Source organism: Spea bombifrons, chromosome 6, assembly GCF_027358695.1.
Source record: "Spea bombifrons isolate aSpeBom1 chromosome 6, aSpeBom1.2.pri, whole genome shotgun sequence".
Taxonomy (NCBI): domain Eukaryota; kingdom Metazoa; phylum Chordata; class Amphibia; order Anura; family Pelobatidae; genus Spea; species Spea bombifrons.
In genome coordinates this window covers 44,644,301-44,667,804 of record NC_071092.1, presented here as the reverse complement: position 1 = coordinate 44,667,804, position 23,504 = coordinate 44,644,301, and the positions used below count along the sequence as shown (strand labels likewise).

Genomic DNA, 23,504 nt, shown 5'->3' with positions numbered 1-23,504 from the left:
GCATGGCGACTACTAAAGTCATTACAACACAGACATTATATTATGTATAACTGATGGAAAAGATGTCGCTTCAGAGAAATCCGAGTTGGGTTTGAAACATTAAGAACATTAGATTTCACGCATGAAACCGGATCCATCCCGATATGTTTCAGAGAAAGGCTTGCACTAGGTGACATTGAGATGGTAATTCACACCCCAGAGGTTGCCGCCGTGGAAAAGCTCGCCAGTGATGTTGGAGATGGTTAGTGGTTATCTGGGTGGAATATGGAGCTTCCGGGTCAATGGCAGTGAAGAATGCGAACAAGACAAGACATGGAGGTCTGAAGGAATTTCTGTTTGGTGTGAACACTCTTTATATTCTTTCGGGAAAAAAAATGGATATTCTCACAATGGCTTCAGAGAAGACGGCCTGAAGAAATCTCGATGGCTTCTAGTAGACCAGCGTTCATAGGGTAAGAGCCGGAGTCGCAGCTTTTGAGATGTCTAAGGTTTCTTCTTCAAGCTTAGCTAACTTGGCAACTCATTCTATAAACCCTGGTCTACTAAAAGGTATCATACAGTTCCTTGGGGATCTGAGTGGATTCAGTAAGCCACAAAAAAAAAAAGAGTAAATACTTGTGATCAAACCCCAAAACCGGGGTGTTATTTCTGAACTGTTTGTTTGTTTTGATATCCCCACTTTCTCCACAATCTGAATTAGTGGGGTGTGAAGCATGTCCTAAAAACACAGAGCATCACAGAATCAACTGCATCCACTAAGGAGCCGTGATGTATCCTTCGTCATTCCATTTATTTATTTTTTTGGGTTGAATGTAAAAAAACAATAAAAAAATTGTGTAAAAAATGTGAATTCACTAAGTGTTCGTCCTTCAGCCTCGCAAAAGAACGAATGGAACAGAGAAACGAGAACTTTGATGGAGGAGGCTGTGAATGGCGCGATGGGTGAAGATGGTGGCCCAGGGGCCGATGGGGTGGTAACAGCTGAAGAGGGGCATCCCAGCATTCTTACCTCTGATTGGTGTACCACCTGGTGAGGTAATTTGAATGCAAATAAGATTAGAGAGAGGCTGTTAGTAACGAGAATAGGAGTAGAAATAAAGGAAAGAGAAGCTCGGGGAGGATAGGAGGGTTAGTTAATTCCTTCACAGTATTTAATTAAACAAAGGTGTTAATAAAGTCTCTGTTAACCACATTTGTTTTGGAGCAGACCTGTCACCTAAAACACATTCACATTTTTTTTTCCCTTTCAAAATGTCCCATACATGTTTAGGATATTTATATAGTGTTATATATCTAGGTCTGTGCTCTGTGTATAGAGCTCTCCCCATCCCATAATATCTCTCTAATCGTTACTCCCTACTTCCTGCTCGATATCTTATTTTATGTGCGTTTTGGATCTTTCTAATCCTGCCTCATAACTGGTGCAGGACTCAGCAGAGGATGAGTATTTTCAGAAAGGAGGTCGATTCTGTTACAAAATTCTATAGCCACCAATGGAAAATCCCTACTGATAGGACCATTCCGTTGGTTGCTATGGTAATAAGACTTTTTTTTTTAAAGGACCATAAGAATAAGGAATGAATAATAAAAATAATTATAATAATAATGATAATAATAATAATAATATATCTTTCTCATCTATTTAGGGATGTATATAAAAATAGTTTTTAGGTGACAGATCCACTTTACAGCAGCTGACATCTTATACAACCAACAGAAATCATGGAGAAAGTTCTAGAACACAGGAAAACACGACGTGCTCTGCACAGGGATCAGGTCCTTGGGAAAGGCGGTTAGTAGTTTAGTAAAGTAGCCCATAGTGCGTAATGACAAATCTTTCACAAATTTACCAGAAGGAAAAGGAAAAACATTAACATTTACAAAATGTAGAATTTTTTTTTAATTTGCACAGACATTTAATGCAAACTCGCAAAAGTAACATTGTATCCAACGAAACATCAACGCCCAAGAGCAAGGACCTCGTTTATGTCTTCTTATATTTGGTTATGTTATGCTTTTCACATTCGAGGTAACGTTACAGAGATGTCAGCTTCTAAGCTCGCGATCAGAGCCGCCGTTCCCTGACGGGGTTCGTCTTAGTCTGCCGGTTTTGTCAGACCGTTTGGATGTAGGGACTGTGAGAAGCGCTGCGTGGATTGCTGGCGCTATAAAAATAAGATCGTATAATAACAATAAAGATAGCAATGTAAGATTTCCATGGCTTTGGCTCTGTACTCGAATACCCAACTCCTGAGTCCTCGTTCCTGTGGGAAAAGCTTTGTTCCGCAGATCATGGAGTAATCGCTCCCACCGATAACATAAACTCTCTATATGGGAGTCATTGTAAAGACGCACCCCCGCACTCCGAACATCAACCCACCCGCCGACTACTAACTAATCCATGATGGCTTTCCATCGGCATCCCACCATGTCCTCCATACTGAGACTACCCCCCCACGTGTGTTTTATCATGTATAACAAAGCGTCGGCGGCCGTTATCCGGCTGATTTGTATCTAGACAGCTTCAGGCAGCGTTCCGAGGCTGTGACATTTAGCCACAATGTAGAGGACAACTTCATAATGATCTGTGCCAGCACCGAACGGGTTAAACGTATGCTATCTCTAACAATATCTTTATTTTTGATCTATATTCAGTGATATCGTCCTAAAACCAAGTCCGGGAGCAGGGAGTAATTCCCGCGCGTAAAGAGTTACAAGTTCTCACACTTCTTCTGACAGATCCAAACGATTACAGCATCTTTGTGACTTGTAACGACACGTAACGGTTTAAATACCGGAGGCAAATTTATGTGAAAAAATAAAAATAATAATCGTGTGCAAAAACGTCAACCTAAAAATTATTGTTAGCACTAAATGAGTCGCTGGAAATACTGCTTGTCTAATTTACAGTCGCCCGTCAGCACAACGCGTATCATCCGATAGGAGACATCAATGCTCTGCGTATTTACTGTTCATCTCTTCTTCTGAAGCCCTTTAACCCTTACCATAAAGGGGTGGAATATTGCTGTGCGGAGGCGTACAGAGAGTTAAATAAACAAGAGCTATTGAGAGAAGCTGCATTTCAAAGCACTTAACATCGATTTTCAAAATCCATCAGACATCTGATGCCCTTCAGCCCTTGACTGGCACAGGGAATAAAAAAGATACAAATGGGAAATTCAACCCGATTACTTCAAAGCCGGCCTTCCAGTCTCTCTCGCGGAATTTAACATTTCAGGAGCTGGAGTATCGACTGATAACTCTTCCAAGGCCGGAACGGCTGGTGTCTCGACTTCCAAGCCTTGCTCCGACCGTTGGAGCCACTGGGGCTTCCAGGCCGAGTAGAAAATAAATGTCCACGTATTACTGCATGTAGCACAGAGTAAACATAGAATCAGTCGCCTATGTGAATTGTGGAGTTATACAGGTCCTGGAAAATGTATTAATATGGAAGGAACCATCACATGTCTTTATCCATTCAAATAAACGATTCTGAACTTCAACATCTGGATGACTCGAGGACAGGGGTCACCTCCGGGTCACAATGTATATAATGGCAACGCTGGACAGCGCTCATTGACGGGCCGTTCCTTAAAAATTCCAAATGACCTTCTAGTAACATTGTTGCTAAAAGCCTTTTGGACACACGCTATGACGCTCGGCAGTCCCAAGTGCTCAGCGTCTACTTCTACCGAGGACACGGGGCACGGATTTCTTTGCTGGCAGGTCCACTTGCGTGCTTTAGGTAGAGCAAAGTCCCCAAAAGCATTACATATTTGTTAGACCTTATATGTTTTACTAGGAAATATTTCTTTTTTGAGCTAAAGGAGTTAAAAGACTTAATCTTAGAAGATCACAGAACGCCAGGAGGGTGAAAGGATTTAACAGTCTAGTGACCGTGTAAGCCAAAGAATCCCTCTGACAGCTGAATTCTTCGAGGCTTGCATGTTCTTCCCTCAAAATCCTGGAACGATACGCGTGGAAGGTGTTCAGCTATGTTTGTACAACGCGAAGAAAGGACACAAAAACCTTTTGTCCAGTTCTATTGTGTTACCTTTGTGACATTTCTAAATGTGTCACTCGACATGATGGTAACAAAGCCCGGCGACACAGCGATGGGAGAAGCTTTCCCTTGACTTAAAAATACTGTACTAACCAAAAATGTCTGAGGATAACGTGGAAGAAGAACCCTCTACACTCACGTAACAGCCGATAGCTCAGAACCGGCCCAAGATCCAAGGAAATGGTTGCTAAAGCCTCTTAGATCTGCACAACGCACATCTGACGTCTTTAAAGCTTACTCCGGCCACTCAAAGGTATCACCCGTTTCTAAAAACTCTTAAAACCAACAAAAATGAGTAAAAAAAACAAACAAACAGTGAGAGCTGTGGAGTTTGAGGCTCACCACTAAAGGACCGGTGGTTCTTGTTACTGCTACATTATTACTATCTTTAGATAACAGGGAAGATAGAGCAACGTTGGTTTATCCTGACGGATGAAGATACTTCGGAATCCAACTTCCATTCTAGAATTATTCAGTTTATTACCTTAACGTCTTATCTTAATGCACCCGACTCCCGTTAGCAGGCTCCTTACTATATTTTGCCGGCTTTGTATCTTATATCTGGTCCTTGGCGTCTTTTTTTGGGGGGAATGCCAGGGCCAGATTACCCATAGTGCACTGCATGTAAGAGTCAGCCGATGTCTGGCTATCAGCGGTTTGTATTAATCCTTAGATTGGAAAAGCCTTACAACGCGCTGCCCAGCCCTCTGGCACCAATACTCTGCTCTAAACGGAAAACGGAAGCTTGCGAAGAATTTTTGATGCCCCGTTTTCTTGGCTCATTTCCCCCGAGGAGGGAAGGGGCCGTTGAAGACCGGCCAGTTGAACGGTTCAGCTCGCGATTTATATTCACGCAGCACAAACCGGTACCAGAAGTGTTGGGATAAAGGATACTTCCTAATCTCGTTCTTTTGGAAGTACTCGTTTTGGCTCTGTACCTGCGCGCTCGCTGGCTTTTACCTAGACCGTTGGTAACAGCTGCCGGTTGTAATCATGAATAATGCAGATCATTCTGTTAACAACGGACAAAAAACAGAAGAGCGACCGCTGCTCCGGTGAGCCCAGATATAACCCGGCCCGGTGAATCAACATATACAGCGTGACGCTACACGGGGCGGCTTTAAAGAATTCTAAGTCGGAACGGGGAGAATTCACTTCAAATTAAATAAATATAAAATAAATATTCTGCTCTGACGAGCCTGAATCCTGATGCTCCTTCCCATAAAATAAATCGAATTTTAATACCCATTATACTTCCTTAACCTGAAACTATATGCCCCCGCTATTATTGCCCCCGCTATTATTGCCCCCGCTATTATTGCCCCTGCTATTATTGCCCCTGTCATATAAATTCTACGGGACAATATATATAAAGCGAAGCGGTCACCGTGGAACCAGCGAAAAGTTCCGCTTACTCCACTTCCCAGCAGCCTTGGCACACAACCATAAGGGTCAAAGGCTTAGCTTGTACTGCAAGGAAGTGGTAGATAAGTGGAACAGCTTCCCAGCAGAAGTGGTAAAGGTTAATCCAGTGGGGGTAATTTAAGCATTCATGGGACAGGCATTCGGCTCCTGAATCTAAGACGAGCCAAGAAATGATTAAGGTCGAATGGATCTGATCTGATGGCAAGTCCTGTTTCTATGTTTCTTTAGGGGTTTTCGTGAAGATGGAACGCTTGGCCGGAGTGAGGTGAGAACTGCGCTGTTTGCTTTTGTCGCAGAGCTGGTATTTTTCAATTTAAAGGGTTTTTGAACAAATCGAGGTTCTATTTACTACAGGCGTTTCCCCGCTCGGCCCTCTGTCATCGTTTCCGAGGCCGGCGAGGACTGCTTTGTTCAGTAACACGGAATCTAATCGTGTCCATTGCAAAAAGAGTCTGAGCAGCCCAGACAATGGAAGACGGCGGAGAATGACCCGGCGTATCAATGCCGATAGAGATACAGCTGCAGAAAGCTACTCTGAACATAAAAAAAACCTCACAAGTCCATTATTACATGTGTTACATCACAACCGCAGCGCCTGCGACTCCTGGCCGGGGAATAAGATCCCGCCAGTGCTGGAAGGATGCGCTCCTCCAGAATTTGGGGATAGTAGTTGTGGCCTTACAACCAACGGTGGGTAAAAAGGCTGTCTAAGAAAGATCATTTATTATGGTTTTCACGCCTTCAACTACAACAGCCTGAATATAAGACGAGGCTGAAGGAAAAACGGGCGACCAGACGGGCCGACGGGGTCTGATCTGCCGGAAAATTCTACGTTTAGGAAGTAAAACAAAGAAAGCAAACAGGCAAAGTCTTTTTCTTCTTGGAAGCAGCAGAATATCTCCCTTTTTTGTTTAATTCACGACTTGCAGAAGAGGAAACAGATAAATCCTGGACCATTTCCAGTTCTTTCATTCTATTTTAAATGACTTAATCTCACCCTGTGAAGAAAAAAAAAAAGTAATTTGCGTTTAGCTGGGGAGAACGTCGATTTACTAATGAATTGCGTGACTGCGCTGGGACTGCGGAGTAGAAAGCAGAGACACTTGCTATGTGGTCTGATGTTACACGTTATGAACGGCGAGACGCCTGAAGACAGAGCGCTTCCGACAAGACGCACTTCTGACTGCCATAAATGCCATTATTACCTTAAAACACACGACGGCGCAGGAACGTCTGATATTGGCCAAAAATACTCTTTTTACCGACTCCGGCCGGTTTCTGCAGGGAGATTTTGCATCCACCCAAAAGTCATTTGTTGACGTCTCTTTGTAGACAGATTAATGTGATTTAGAGGCAGAGTTTGGCGGTGATTATATGGAATTTAGATAACTCCGCCGTTCGTATTCACCCAAAACGGGTGCGAGCGCATTCTTTGCCGGAACTTTCAAACATTTATCGGCTGAAATCGGCTCAGAAGCAGATTTTAATCTCTACAGGCGAGATACGTCTCTGCTGCGCTTCGAAGATCATAGAATTTTTTTTTCAAAAGGAAATAAAAGTAATCCGCAATCTGAGTCGATAACGCTTCCATCTGAAGTTCCCGCGGCTTCTTTGAGGATATATTATTGTTTCTTTAGAAAATTAGAGTTCTTTTTTCGTTATCCAGTCCGAAGGCTTCACTAAAATTGCGTGTTTTCCGTATTTTTAAGTTAAGAGCGTTTAATAAGTAGTAGTGTTTGGTTGGGGTTGGATACAATTTAGGATTAAAGAGAGTGAGAAATGTATCTTCGATCTGTTTGTGATTTGAGCAGAAGGGGATGTTCTATATGCTTTGAAATGAAAGAAAATTGTATAATTAACCCCTTAATGACAAAGCCCACACATGTACGGGCTCAAAACGCAGTGTTTTCAATGGGTTTAGGGACCGCCCATTGTCCTTAAGGGGTTAAATATTATATTTTATTTTTATAGCACCAACAATTAACGCAAAGCCTCGTACAGTCCGTACATTCAAAGGGGTCCGACAAAAGTAGAACTGAGACTAAAACGAACCGACGAGGGGGGCAATCGGGGGAAGGAGGGGCAATCAGGGTAATGAGGGGCAATCAGGTTCTTGACTTAGAGTTTTGGGAGTTCATTCGCAAAAGATGTAGATATACGTAGCCTCCATCACGCCGGCTGCATTATGTGAATTGACGTCTACAGCTAGTTTAAAGGCCGGTGAATCAGGGGGGTAGAACATCATTTTCTTGCGCATGTCAATTTGGACCCCATAGGAAGATGAATGGGATGAGTGTCGGAGATGCGCGGCTCTGTATATGAATATATATATATCTAACCGCGTACATAAGGCGCTGCATGTGTTTCACTTAGCAGAGCTCAGCTTTTCTGGGGAAACAAATTACATTTGGATGTGTCTTGTTAGATTTTAATTATAATAAATGAAGTGTTTATCCAACCTTTCTATTTTACGCCTGGCTTGATTAATCTCTGCACTGAGAGGCCCGGCGTATCTGTCTGGATTGTGTCTCGTTTGCATGTAACCATTTCTTAGGGAAAGAAGCGAGTCCGTTTTATATTTTATCCGACGAGTTCTTCAAATTCCGTATGAAAGAAAATTCGTCATTTCCTTCAATGTTTTTTTAACCGAAGTTTCTCGTGAAAAGAAAAACACAAAAACCCTGAAATCTTTGAATCATAAAAAAAAAAGACGTAAATTTCTTTCTTCATCCCGAATCGTACGAGCCCGTAAACGACAAACCGGTACTTTCAATTTGTAAAAAAAACATATTTCTATCAAGACAACAACTGTAACCCTAGAGATAGATCAATAACCAATCTTAGAAAGAGTGATATCTGTAAACATAACGTGTCCTACTAAAGGCTATGGATGACCAGAATCGGATTAAGATTAAGTATTGATTTAGCCAAATTGGGGCAACCTTTTTCCGTTCCTTCCATCCTTTAGATCACAGAGGTCCCCAACCAGTAATGCAAAGCCTTGTACTTGGTTTGGTCCCAACGTTGCATGGGGTTCTGCGCAAGGATCCTTGGATGGTTCCTATCAACCCGAGGATGATTATCTGAAAGGTTTGCCTTTCTTGGGACAATCTCTTGGCGCTGATTATTTTTTCTCATAATGTGTTCTTCTAGGTCAAAAATGTCTGGAATTCCTGGATATGAAGAACCCCAAAGCCTCCTGGCAGCTCCTAGCAGACCTTGGAGGCTTCAGAGGTCTTCAAATCATGACATGAGGGTTTTTTTCTATATTGGAATGTTCCCGAAGAAGTCCTGGTTAGCGATAAGTGAACATTCTGCCGCCAAACGTCTTACTGTTCTGGACCAAACCATTTGCGAGAAGAACTTGTCAAAAAACCCAAATATCCCTGTTTTTACAAGTAAGGGAAGCTGACGGCAGCTGAAGGCACGTGACCAAGAGACCCTTTTCTCATTCACACTTTTATGGTGTTGATATAGCAGATTATAATGATAACTGTGGCCTTTCTTACCATAACGGCAGTCCTGCGGCACAACGCTGTTAAAAATAATTAACAAGGGTGATATTTTCTTTGAGCGCAAACACAGCGAGATTACGACCTGTTTGCAGGAGGAAGCATCTAAAGGTCACCGTGCTTTTTTTTTCCCGAAAGCAGTGAATTTATAAATGTAATTAGCACCCCCCCTCCCTGCGTTTTCAGTAAGTGTTGGGAGCGCAGCCTTGATCTTGGTGTCTGAATCAGTTCAGTAATTACACAGACTTCCTATAATAAAGTTTGTCAAAGAACGGCGGTACCTGCTGTGCTGACCTTTACATAGATTAAGAAAATTCACTTGGATAGAAAGAGAAAAAGACGGCGCGCTGAAGAATGTGACAATGTGGACGGAAATGGGAGAGCACTCCGATAACCGCTATCATCCTCATTATCTAAATACTTCAGAGCCGCCTGCAAGCGGCCAATCGGCTCGATGGGCTGGAGATAGCAAGCGATTTGTGGCGCCGACTAGCAAAGACTAGATGTTATCACGGCCAATATTACGCAGCGCCACCAAATTTACAGCAAGTGAAATTCAATTGGAGCTGAACGTTTCCCGTAATATCTAATAAAACACCGCTCGATTCGGACTTTAATGGGAGGGGGGGGATTCAGAAAAATATATTTTTCTTTTTTAGCACCCAAGAAACGTTCATCTTTGTGCATTATACATCGAATGACTTCAACTTCCATTTTGAAAGTACACGCAAACGTTCAGATGTTTGGGGTCACTTAAAAATGTGCTTGTTTTTGAAAGAAAAGCTAACTTTGTCCTTTAAAATAACATGAAATGGATCAGAAGCCCAGCGCAGACGGGGTTAATGTTGTAAATTGCTGTTGTAGCTCGAAACGGCTGATTTTTAACAGAATATCTTCATAGGTGTACAGAGGCTCTTTATCACTCCCATCACTCCTGTGTTCCAATGGCCCTTTATCACTCCCATCACTCCTGTGTTCCAATGGCCCTTTATCACTCCCATCACTCCTGTGTCCCAATGGCCCTTTATCACTCCCATCACGCCTGTGTTCTAATGGCCATTTATCACTCCCATCACTCCTGTGTTCCAATGGCCCTTTATCACTCCCATCACTCCTGTGTTCCAATGGAGCGTTGTGTTCGCTGATCCATGTTTAAGGTTAAAAGGCTAGATAAATTTCCTGGCTTCCATGACTTTTTGCGAGTTTTGTCCCGTGTGTTGTAATGGAACCTGTTGTTCTCTGGGCTAGAAATGGACAAGCTGGTCGTGATTTGTCTTTAATAAATTTCGCAGGTTTGATTTTTGGGTTAGAAGTATTGGAAACCAGATCCGGGGTGACCTGTACCATCTACACAAGGGGTTAATTCATCCGCTGGAAATATGGAATCCCTACCTGAACGCAGCTGTTTGATTCGCCCGTTGCTTGTTGCAATATCCACAGGAAGGAAATCTTTGAACCAAGAGATCTCTGGATCGGGATTCCCGCTGGCAGCGCACAGCATGGTGGCCGTGCGGGTTTTTTCCACCACCTTCAGCTGGGGACCCATGTCAATGACGGGGAAGCCGGGGGGAATCTGCTCTGTAAAAATACAAAAAAAAAACAAGTTCAATACTTTCATTCAGTTTTTTGTCATTACAATAAAGCAGAACCTTTTTACAACGCGGTATTAAGAGTTAATATTTAGAGAGTTCCAGGGTCAGCTCCCAGGAATATGTACAAATAATTTTATGTGGCATTAAAAGGAAAATCCCATGAAAAACCCCAGCGCTGTATATAGTAATAAACCCTAGCGCTGTATACAGTAATATAACCCCCAGCGCTGTATGCAGTAATAACCCCCAGCGCTGTATACAGTAATATAACCCCCAGCGCTGTATACAGTAATAACCCCCAGCGCTGTATACAGTAATATAGCCCCCAGCGCTGTATACAGTAATATAACCCCCAGCGCTGTATACAGTAATATAACCCCCCAGCGCTGTATACAGTAATATAACCCCAGCGCTGTATACAGTAATATAACCCCAGCGCTGTATACAGTAATATAACCCCCAGCACTGTATACAGTAATATAACCCCCCAGCGCTGTATACAGTAATATAACCCCCCAGCGCTGTATACAGTAATAACCCCCAGCGCTGTATACAATAATATAACCCCCCAGCGCTGTATACAGTAATATAACCCCAGCACTGTATACAGTAATATAACCCCCCTGCGCTGTATACAGTAATATAACCCCCAGCACTGTATACAGTAATATAACCCCCAGCGCTGTATACAGTAATATAAACCAGGGCTCGACAAATCCCAGGCGCCAGGTCGCCATGGCGACAGAGAATTTTGTCCTGGCGCCTAGGTTTTGTCAGCCTCTTACATCCAGAAAAGATTGTGGATGTAAGAGGCTGAGTCACCACACGGGGGCGCTGATGCTTCTGTCTGCCCAGGAGTCTGGGCAGACAGCACAGCCACTCAGAGCCCCCGCCCCTGAGCCTGAGATCCCTCCCACGGAGTGAGCCTGTAGGCTGAAAACGCGGTTGCTGCAAAACCAGCAATCGTGTTTTCAGCTGCCACAGGCAGCTTCAGGGAGGGGGTTGTGTGTTGATTGGGTCCCCACACAAGTGTGGGGACCTGACACAACACACCCCAGCTGCCTGATCGCTCCATGAGAGCGACAGTGCAGCGTTAACCCCGCGGCATTTAGGGGTTAATTCCCGTTTTGTACGGGGCTCTGCTGCTGGTGGTCTGCCTGGAAGCCCAGGCAGGCCAGCAACAGCAAAAACGAGCCCCCACAAGCCCTTTGATGACTCCTGTAGGCATGGAAGCCTACAGCAGTCATCAAAGACTCCCCTCCCTGCAATGGCTGGTCTATAGACCAGCAATTGAGTCCCAGCTGCCAGAGGCAGCTTCAGGGACAGGGGAGATGCTTCTTCGGTCTCCACATGAGTGTGGAGAGCAGCCCCAACACCCCCCTGCTGCCTGATCGCTCCATGAGAGCGACAGTGCAGCGTTAACCCCTTCAATGCCACAATTGTGTATGACACATTCGTGGCATTGCAGGGGTTAACATTTGTCCCCACAAGCTTGTGGGGACTAAATATCAATCAATGCTGTGCTCCAATGGAACATCAGCATCGAAAGTTAAATTTTTTTTTTTAAAAATTAATTAAAAAAAAACAGCACTGACCTGAAAGTCCAGGGTGCTTCCAGGTCAAGCGCTGTGAGTTTAGTAAGTGGGCCGGTGATGATCAGATCACTCCTGACCAAGTGTTAGTTTAAAAAAATCCTGGCTCCTAACTTTTTTACCTGGCGCCTAGATTCCCAACAAATTTGTCAAGCCCTGATATAAACCCCCAGCACTGTATACAGTAATATAACCCCCAGTGCTGTATACAGTAATATAACCCCCAGTGCTGTATACAGTAATATAACCCCCAGCGCTGTATACAGTAATATAAACCCCCAGCACTGTATACAGTGATATAACCCCAGCGCTGTATACAGTAATATAACCCCCAGCGCTGTATACAGAAAAGAAACTCATACAAATAACCAATATAAATGTGATATACATTATATTTTGTAAGAACTGTTTTAACAACACAAACTGCACAATAATTGATTTTTAATCTGATACTAGTAATAAATCGGTGGTCTGGCAGGCCGGAGTCCAGTCTGGGGTACGGACAAATATTTAGAAACTTCTAAAGCTCTCCCGGGCCGACGCTTAACAACGGACCCAAAGTCAGCAGAGGTCGTTTCCCCCGGGGGTGGGATGGAGGCCCGGGACATTAATGTACTGAACTTTGCGTTCATTCCAAGGCATTATTCCTCTTATTTTAAATACACGCAGAAGCACAAAGAAGTGAAAGGCGCAGCTTAGACGCCGCTACGCAAAGCCGCTGTCCTGCGGCACACAATGCGAGCGCGCGGTGAGCCGGAGAGCTATAAATACGCATTCAGCTGCCGAGACGCAGCCGTAACTTCCAGCTGCTATTCACAAATTAAAAAGCCGCGGCCCGGGTTATGGATAAATAAATACAAATCCAAAGGCAGGCTTTGTTTCGCCCCAATTAATGTTTGAAAGTAGCGGCGAGGCGTGGGTGGGCTTCTGTTGGGAAGTTACGGCCACCGGAGGGGCAAGATAAAAGAAAGACCCCCATTTTTTTTCCCTTTGGAGGAGAAAGACTGATGGAACTCAGGAATTAATCAAGTTCTTGGCACACTCAGCATCCCGAGCTGTGACGTGCAAGGAATCTCTTCCCCCCAGCACCCCAAAAACGATCCGTATCTAGCATGGAGGAGAGGCGTCTGTCATCCCATCGCATGGGGGGAAAACATATTTTGCAAAAATACAATAAATGAATGTTTCATCTTCAGACTCCTCGAGCTCAGAGGATGCTAGAAGAATAAATGTGTATGGATGTAGGGGGCGTGTAACAAATAGCTACAATGGAGCAATGAAAATACGAAGGCAACAACACCCACTGGTATACCTCCCAAGGGTCCCGTTTTATCAAGGACAGTCCTTCTTTCATACCCAGGTCACTGTTCCCTCTTTTCCTCCCAAGATGCCCCTAAAAACCACAATAATGTGTATAAAAACAGCTGGAAATGGGTTTATAAAAGGTGTTTTGGGGCAAAGTTCTAAATCGGAACAATCATGGTGGAAACCAGTGGAAGGGCCCAGCTGATGGCCTCACACTGAGAACTGTGTTGCCAATGGTGGCTACTTTACATACGTGGCCCAGAAGAGTCATTGTTGGGGCACATGGAAAAAGTGTTGGGGCATCAAGCAGAGAGCTCCCCAGTACCCAAAGTGTACGAGATCTCCAAGCGTGAAAAGACCCGAGTATCTGTTATTGAGACATTGCAACGAGGTCCTCATAGCTCAGCTGATACGCTGCACTAACACACAGAGGAGCCGCAGTGTGCCGACTCCAGGGCATATTCAGCCACCGGCGACGAAAAGGTAATTAATCTTAAGCAGGTAGTTTTCTTTTTTAAGAGGGGAGAGAGACAGCTCTCGGAGTAATTAATGCACTGCTGACCCGTCCTATTGATTTATTCCGCACAAACGCAAGTTGATGAACAGGACACAACATGGCAGATCGAAGCCATTCACAATGTGTAGAGATCACAACAAAAATCCACGCTGTGTTCCAGGCTATCAGGTAAGCAATCCGAAAGGTTAGACCTAATTACGGCGCCGTCGTACGCCGCAAGCCGCGCTCCAAGCCATTGGAAGTGCGTTTACGATCGGCACCGCGGCCGTCCGTTTATAAAACGCAGCCTTAAAGGGATGGAAAATTTCATTACGGATGCCAGGCACGGAGTTCCAGTAAAACTCTGCCTCCGCTCTGTGCCGTGCAAGGGACTAAAGTAGGCTTTTTAAGGTTGTTTTGAAGTTTACACTTTTTGTTTCTTTCTTGTTTGACGTTTAACTCCTATGCGTTCCTAGAAGCCTGCACCCAGTGAAATGCTTGCTATGGATCATGGGAATTGTAGTTCCCGAACTATGGAGTTATGTAATCCCTATAAAGAGAAAAAAGAGGGGTGTATATATATATATATATATATATATATATATATCATAAGCATCTCTAAGGATAATATGGTCCAAATTCTTGAACAGCCTCCTTTCTAGGAGCTCAGGATGTTGGGTATGAGAGTATAAGAGGGTTCTACAGCCTTAATTGCCCCGATTAAGTGCAAATTAACAGCAGAAAGTTAGTTATGGAAAATTGGGTATATATTCTTCTAAATGGTTTATTTAATTACATAAACAGTTATCTACAGATCACAAAGACAAATAAATATCCCTATAAAGCCTTGCCTGTACCCCTGCCACTGACCACCCCCCAAAACACAAATCTGCCCCTTTGGGTTAGGTGCTAAAGGGTAATATTACATTTTTTAATAGTTCTGATATACAATTTGAGGCATTAATGCAATAAATGTTCTAGATCTACGATGACCCACTTTAATTGGGCTAGAACAAGGGTGTCCAACCTGTGGCCCTCCAGCAGCTGGAGGGCCGAAGGTTGGACACCCCTGGGCTAGAAGATACCAAAATAGGTGAGTGGCTGCAGATAGAAAGGGGCAGATGGAATGGGGTATGAGGGAGATAAGTCCTCCATAACCGTTATCTTCTTGTTGCAAAACACCCGTCCGTATTGCCATTCCAGACATTAAGCGCATGTAACGATAAAAGTAAGAAAAAGGAAATCGGTATAGTATGGACATTTCAGCCATCCTGTTTTATGGCTCCAATAAGCTGGAAATTAGATGACAAAGAACAAAGAAACGATTAGTATAGGGAAACCTATAAAAAGAAACCTAAAAATTTATATGGAGTGAAATTTAAAGCGCCGTTAAAAGCCGCCACCGAGGCCCAAATTGAGATATTTGAATATTCTGTCTGCAGCACAGCAGACGGAGCAGCGCAGTGCATGGAGATCTATCACCTGGCACACAAATGGTTAAGTGGAAAAAAACAGTGTTGGTAAAAGGTTTATAGAGATATTCTAATAACGGCGAGTTTGCCCCATGCGCAACAACAGCATCCCATCCTTGTAGGTCAGGGGTAGGCAACCTTTCGGCTCTCCAGATGTTGTGAACTACATTTCCCTTGATGCTCTGCCAGCAGTATGACTGTAAGAGCATTATGGGAGATGTAGTCCACAACATCTGAGCCGAACCTGCAGAACTGAACGGGACTTCATTTGCATACATGGGCAAGCTGTAGACTAAAAGGGAAACCGCGATTCAATCCATATGCCTGCTAATAATTCCACTGGCACAACATGTCAACGGATAGCTATGCCGCAATCTCTAAAAGGATGTTTCTGAGGGATAAAATGCCTCCTTTACGATATAAACAGAGGAAATCGTCTTGTAAAAATTGATGTGTTGAGTGACATCATTATGATCATCAGAAGCTTCTTTCCGGCATAAAAAGGCTCAAGACTCGCGACGACCGACGGTAAATCATTTATTATAAAAGTTTATGGGAGCACAGAGTCGCCGTGATGTTTCGTGAAGGTTTGAGCGAGAGGCAAGCTCCAAGATGGTCCTTAAACACACACAACCACAGCGGCGCTTGTAACCAAACAAAGGATTTGCTTGTCTGTCTTGTGATGCAACAAATTCCTTCCATGGGGGCCATCGAGCGGAAGGCAGCAAAAGAGGCAACCGACCGTCGTAATCGCTTGTTTAACCAAAGATTAGGTCATGTCTGCCATCTGCACCTAACACACAGACATTCGGTGCCGAAGGAAACCTATGGTGCGAGCAAACGATCGAACACATAACCTCTCCAACGCCAACGGGGGCCGTGACCGCCACGAGAAGACACGACGCAAACAGAAAGAGCTCGACAACAGAAAGATTCCAAAAGAGATTCTGCGCAATTTCCGGGAAGAAGAAGCTAAAACAAGAAAAATGCGTTTCTCTAAAAGATGTTATCGGGGGGGGGATGATGCATTCGATTAATTTCCCTTTAACATGACACGTAAAGCTGATGAGATATTGCGTATTGTAACAGGACCATGTTAAGGTGACCCCAGATCTACCACCCTCTAATTTGCCCCCTACCGACCTTGGTAGACAGGGGAAATATGGTTTTTAACCTTTTTTTTCGCAGGCAATTAGTCATTTTTACAGTCGATTCTACCTACTGGCAAGCAGGGGTGACCCCCCCCCGGTCCCTACCAGATATTAGTGCTTCTTGTGAGTGGTCGATCTGAAACTAAGAAGGGTTAAGTTACCGGAGAGCTTGAGGAGAAATGGAGAAGAGAAGGAGAGCGTTACCCCAGCGGCATATCGATTCTCCGCGAGGATGGAGAGGGAGGCCGGCATCTCCTGACGCTGAAGCTTATTAGCGCGCGGTCTGGCATTGATCAGTGTTTCGGCGGAAGGAACGGGAAAGGCGTTGTATACGGCTGTGGATGAGAGCTGGCAGCCAAGACGTAAACAAGGGCTTTGCTTTCCAGAAGATAGAGTTTTACCTCCAACAAGCTGGTCACGGGCTGAGCTGGTTGTCACCGATGGCTACTGTGAACTTAATGACTTCAGCGGCCACCAAAGGCCAGGAATCGATGGAGGGAAAGCGGAGCTCGGCGGACTTGGTTCCAGAAGCTGCCTCGTTTCTGGGCTCAGTTTTATCGTGAGCTGCAGGGGCCGATCAACCCGTTTCACAGGAGGTTCCGCAGCAGCTGAGGCTTCTCATACTACATGAACTGGGCGTTTAGTGGGTTCTGCTTGATTTCATAGACAATGGAAGAGTCTCCCATCCCCAGTGATCTCCCTTAATGCCAAAGACGGCACCATAGAACAGAGGCTTTGGTTAAAGTATAAGGTTCTAAGCGCATTCCACCTGCTGCTATAAAACCTAATGAAATGTGCAGTCCTACAGACAAAAGACGTAAAACGCAGCGGTGTTATGTCACACGTGTGATGTCACTGAGTTGCGCCATAAGAGGTCATCCTGCAGAACATTAAATAGCATCTCTTGCAGACATCTTATGCACAATCCAGTTAAATGTATATATAGATCAACTCATTCCTTGTACTACAACTGATTGGCACTAAACAGATACATGTATTATCTGTCTTAATATTCGGTGTACGAAGCTTCAGCTTCTCCTAAAGCAGAAAGAATGAATAACTGTGAGGTACGTCACGCAAACAAAGAGGACCTGAAAAGGCCGACTGCGCCATTAGTCCCGATGTCACGAGTCGCGTTTAGAATGCGTGCAAAATTAAGGACAATTAATTCGCTTGCCCGAAAATATTGCTTCACGACTTAACGGCCGTGTCCTTCAGTCGATCTCATCCTTGAAATACTGAGCCACTTATCTCGGGCAGTTCCTAAAATTTCATGTGCGTGGAATCGGAGGACGGCTAACAAGCCGTGAATCAGAGAGAGCTCGTTATACGGGAATCCTTTGCCGCTTTAATCCGTTCACGGGGAAGCCGCTTGTTCTCTGCTATACGGGAGGAAAGACAGATTTTTATATATATATTTTTTTAAATAAATTCCTTGTTTTTTTGACACAGATCTTATTCATGAAAAAAAGGTAGGAAGCTCTATTATAAGTGAAAGATGCAGAGATTTGATGGAAGTGAAACGTATCCAAGTATCTTCAACATATAGATCACAATAAAGGAAACCAAAAAAGAGGAGACCTACGCCAATATTGAGGACGGCATGTGAGAGATTAAAAGAATAATAATAATAATAATAATAAAATGATTATAACTGGACGTTTTAAATAAAACGACTGCTTTAAGATGTTATTTCCCCCCCAAAAGAACGGCTGAGGGTAATGGGAGTTGTACAACAATAATCTAGAGGATGACAGGTAATTGGAAGGCCGCTATGATAGTATCAGATCAAAATGTTAAAGAAGCTTGCATCTGAAATCGTTAATATTCCATTCCTGGTAGCGTGTTCTAAACGCCTGTTCCATGCCTGTAGCCTGCTAAGCACACGCCATGCTAATGATGGAAAACAGAATACATTTATTAATAACAGCTTTGGGTTCCGACATTGTCTTTGTATAGGCAATGTCAGTAAATACCTATCTCTGTATATATATATATATATATATATGTGCGCTCTATTTACATGTTACGGTTTAATGACATAATCCGGGCAAATAAAGCATTTTCTCCGAAGCCAGATTCCGGTCACCCCCCCCCCCCAGGAGTCAGCGCTTTCGGAAGAAGTAAAGAAGCGACACTATTTTAAGAATAGATTAGACTATTACGTGTTTGAAATAAGCACAAACTCTTCTGGGCAAATAATTGAATAATTGGAGAAATAGAAGGATATTCAGATCCCTGCTTTATCACACCTCTCCATCCAAGGGGATTACGGAAGCATAAAGTATTCATGGGGAGCAAGGATTTTAGCAGCTCGTTAAACAAGATGGATGTTTAGCAATAAGGAGACTGGATACGGATGTCTCGGATATGAATGAAATGTCCGCTCAATGCTGTACCAAAGAAGAGAAAGAGAAGCGGAGACCGCAGAACCAGAACCTACTTGTGGACAATGTATATTTATTTAATAGACAAGAACCGCAATCTACAACGGATAAAAAATGGAGGTCTGCCATTTAAGCATGTCCCAGTTTTAAATGGTCAGCCTCTGTCAGGGACCCAAGTGCCCGTGCCCCTCTTTCCTCCCCTCTGCCCCTCTTTCCTCCCCTCTGCCCCTCTTTCCTCCCCTCTGTCCCTCTTTCCTCCCCTCTGTCCATCTTTCCTCCCCTCTGTCCCTCTTTCCTCCCCTCTGTCCATCTTTCCTCCCCTCTGTCCCTCTTTCCTCCCCTCTGCCCCTCTCTCCTCCCCTGATGCCCCTCTTTTCTGGGAGGTCAGAATGTTTGCTGGGTATGAGGGTATCGCAGGGTTCTACGGCCCTAAAGGCTCCACTAATGTGTATGGAAACATCAGAAGATGGCATTAAAAATGAACCTGATTAAATTAAGTGCTTTATTTTTCTTCTACCAATAGTCACTAAATTCTATAAATGTTGTTAGAAAAGCCCTACACCCTTTAACACCCTCTGGTTAAGATGTCGGGAGGCAGTGTTTGTGTTGGAGTCTAGCAGTAATAAAAGACTGTGTATATCTCATTAAATGGCCTCGTTCACCCTTTAAATGTCCTCCGTCTCAAACCCTGAGACAAAACTGCTGGCTCCGGCAGCCACGAGAACCGAGGTGTGAAACTCGGCTGGGCTCATTACCCTTCAGTTACAAGAAGCGGTCATTTTGGGTCCCAATTAGACCCATCAGTGGCGAAACTTCTGTCCGAAGCTGAATAAACTGTAATAAAAAAATAGTGTCAGCATTAGAAGGTAATGATTTGGCGCCTTGTCACCTAAGCATGCGGAGCGACGCGGAAGGAAGCTTTGTCTTAACGAGCGGTGGAGGCGTCTCACACCTCGTGTGTCGGGGCTGCGGACCGTGACCTGCGGGTGATATGGGGGCTCGCTATTCCCAGCCGCGTATGGACGGTCTATACGGTCCATCTATCATAAAAAGATTAGCACCTTATGTGCAAAGTTACAAACGTAACATAATAATGCGATCATACAAAGAGCTGAGACACGAGTCTGAGCATTAATCATATTACAAAAGAAACAAAAAAAATGGAAGCATTTGTAACATTTTTTTTCTTAATGTTACCACTTTAACCTTTGTATCACTTTATAAACGCAGAGATCTGTATCATTCCCCTTTAGGTCACGACATGAAAAATCGTCAACGCATGCAAATCCACAAAGTGGGGCAAGCGACGGGTTAATGCCGGCAAAGGCTTCAGATGTTATCATTATTGCAGGTTATGATGAGACTGGAGATGTAACATTTAAATATTAATCTTGTTTGTGTAAGGAAACATTCTCAGATCGTTGCTTATTATGTGACAACCATGATGAAGAATTTATAAACCGCCGCCGCCGTCGCGATGAGCAGTCTCGCCGTGCCTGACGCCGTGCCTTGGCATGTAAGCGGTTAAAACGCAGGCTGTTTCTCCGCGCTGAGGCTCGAGTGTAATGAGATAGCCGGTAAAAGAGATACATGGACAAGAGAACAGATGGGCAGCCACGCCAGGAACATCAATTATTCAGCAAAGGCACAAACTGCAGAAAAAGCAGACTCAGAACGTGTCCGTCCGCGAGAACCGCACGGAAATCTGATCTAATTTTAACAATGTCATCACGATTCCGATGTTCTGATTGACGCTCTAATGTTCTATCTCTATTAGAATTTCTAATCTGAGGCCTACAAATTCCGCCCCGGCATTATAAAGTTCAGATTGAGGCTTATTAACCGTCTCATCGGGGTTCTAATGTTCCGATCAAGGTTCTAATGATTCTAATTCCGTGCTTAAGGTACTCATTTTCTGCTTGGGGTTTCAATGTCCCGATCACGATCTTAATGTTCTAATTGAGGTTCGGTTGTTCTAATTAGCATTCTAATTGTCCGATTAAAGTTCTAATTGTGATTTCTAACTCTGGTTAAGGTTCTAAGGTTTTGCTCGGAGATCTGATGTTCCGAATAGGATTTTTAATGATCTGATTTAAGTTCTAATCAGGATTCAAATTCTCAGACAAAGGTTCTAAAGTTCCGATCGAGTCTCTAACATTTTGACCAGGGTGTTGATATTCTGATGGAGTATTTAACATTCTGGATGGGATTCAAATGTCCTCGGCGAGGTTTTAAGATTCTGATCAGAAGTTTAATGTCCCGGCGGAAGGATTATTCGTCCTATTGGATTCCAAAGTCGAACAAGCCCTAGGGGTCTCTACCTCCAGGAGTAAATTAGGGAGTCACTGCTTCGCAAACAGTTCAGCTGATTCTGGTGGGGGGAAAAATGATACTAAAAAAACTTGTAAGATTCTTGTTAAATGAATCTAAGCACAAGCTTATTGGGGAAAATAATAGTCTTAAAAGGAAACAATAGCTCCAGAAAATGAGCAGAACTCTAGACCTGCAACACATAATACACATAAGTTCATAAGTTCACGATCCATATTACCTCCTTCTACAGAATCCCCCTATGCATTTGCCCAGCCGGCCCATCTGGCACACCAGGCTCCAGCGGCAGATCAGGTGCTGCCGTGCGCATGTGATTCCCATACGGTCCGGACTGGTGACGTACGGCTGGATATGCCCGGTCGCTCATTATGTTAGCACAAAAACGTAGCGGGTGGCTGGGTATATCTAGCTGTACGTCAACATCGGACCGAATGAGAATCACACGAAAATTTAAAGGGGCCGCTCAGCTATCATATTCACTAAAGAGCATCCAATGGCTGGAGTCCCTTTAAAGATCATAATACTTTCTGGTCCAGATAGCGTATAGGAGATACCCAGCCTCTGATCAGGGTGTTTCTAACAATCAGCTGCTTCCAAAACAGCTGGCGAAATCCGATAATATAGATTTTAAAAAAAATAATAAAAAAAAATACTTATTTAAAAAAAAAATACATTGCTTTACATTTCATAAAGCACAGCCACACACACATTCAGAGAAAGCGTTATATCCCCCCCCCCCACAACGAGAAGTAACTTAGCAGAAATCCTAAAAAGATTTGACAAAATGGCTGAAAAGAGAGATTTCAGCTGCGTGCTTCTGCCGAGCGGCAAAATATTATAAAAACATAAGTGTGGTTTTCTGCGAAATGGTAGGATTTTACGAAAAATATACTTAGCGGTTATAGTTGGTACAGTAAGGCTTTCCTTACATAATAGAATTTATTTTTTATAGTAGTTTTTATAATGTTATCGTTCTCTCTGTTGTGAACAAAATTGCTATTTTAGTATCTGCTTCCTCTGGAGGGTATGATACAAAATATTGATTTTTCTTTTTATATGCGGAGTTCAAATAAATAGGGCATCTATGTAATGGAGCAAATATATAACCATATGTATTTCTGGGAGATAAGAAAAAGGAGGCTACGGGAGGAACTGATTAAGGTCTTTGAAAGAAGGACCAGAAATGGCTTTTAATGTTTCCAAAGACAGTATGGAGTTTTATATGATATATAACCCGGGCTGCTTATCATAAGGTCAGTAATGGCACACAGGGGCCAAGGAAGAATTTTCTTTTTATGGCCTAAGGCAGTGTCCACCATCGAGATATCTATCTCCAAAGCAGGATGAATAAGATGTTCTACAAATAATTAAAATTAAATATCGCATTTCTCTTATCACCCAACAGCATGCCCTCTTGAACTTTTGGTCTAGATCTTTTAAAGAACGCAGGAACATCTCCCTCGTTCGTCAAAAATGGCGTTATTATCCAATTTTAGCTAAAGCACATGGTTATGTCACATTTAGTACTAAGCAGAAGCTATCATCTTTTAAGCTTGGACCTTAAACCCACATTATTATTATTATTACTATTATTGCTATTATTATTGCTATTATTATTATTATTACTATTATTATTATTGCTATTATTATTATTATTATTATTATTGCTATTATTATTATTATTACTATTATTATTATTGCTATTATTATTATTATTATTGCTATTATTATTATTATTATTATTAATATTGCTATTGTTATTATTATCATAATATTTTATTTATATAGGACCAAGATTATATTCTCCCAGCTGCAAGCAACCGCCTTTAAAAACAATTCATTGGAATATTTCAATTTCGAAGATTTGCTTTCGTGATGCGTTGTCTCCAATGTATTTAGTTTCGGTTTTATAGAAACCGCAGAAAAGATGAAAAGGTTGCTCTTAGAAATGTGTAATTTTCCCAAAGTATATCATCATCAACGCTCGATGCTACCCTGGAAGAGCGTAAACAAAATCTTTTAATCCAGATGCGTTATATTGTTTACATCATAAAAAAAACTCACAAAATACAACATAAAAATAGAATAAAATTCCTATTAAAATATTACTTCTCTGGCTTTCTGCTATATATATATATATGTAAAAGTTTTTACAATTGGAACATGTAAAAAAAGTAT

At 43.0% G+C, this 23,504-nt stretch overlaps 1 protein-coding gene across 6 annotated transcripts in view; it reads right to left on the bottom strand.

The window, feature by feature from the left end:
• PTPRF (protein tyrosine phosphatase receptor type F) overlaps positions 1 to 23,504 on the bottom strand; it is a 152,551-nt gene that overhangs the window by 33,137 nt on the left and 95,910 nt on the right. For 4 of the 6 annotated variants that reach the window (XM_053470075.1, XM_053470078.1, XM_053470077.1 and 1 more), the window contains exons 5-6: positions 10,393 to 10,578; positions 1,010 to 1,027 (exon numbers count right to left, since the gene is read on the bottom strand). In XM_053470075.1, the coding sequence (XP_053326050.1) occupies positions 1,010 to 1,027; positions 10,393 to 10,578 (204 nt within the window). The remainder of the gene's footprint in view (positions 1 to 1,009; positions 1,028 to 10,392; positions 10,579 to 23,504) is intronic. The other 2 variants (XM_053470076.1, XM_053470080.1) reach the window with 1 other exon arrangement.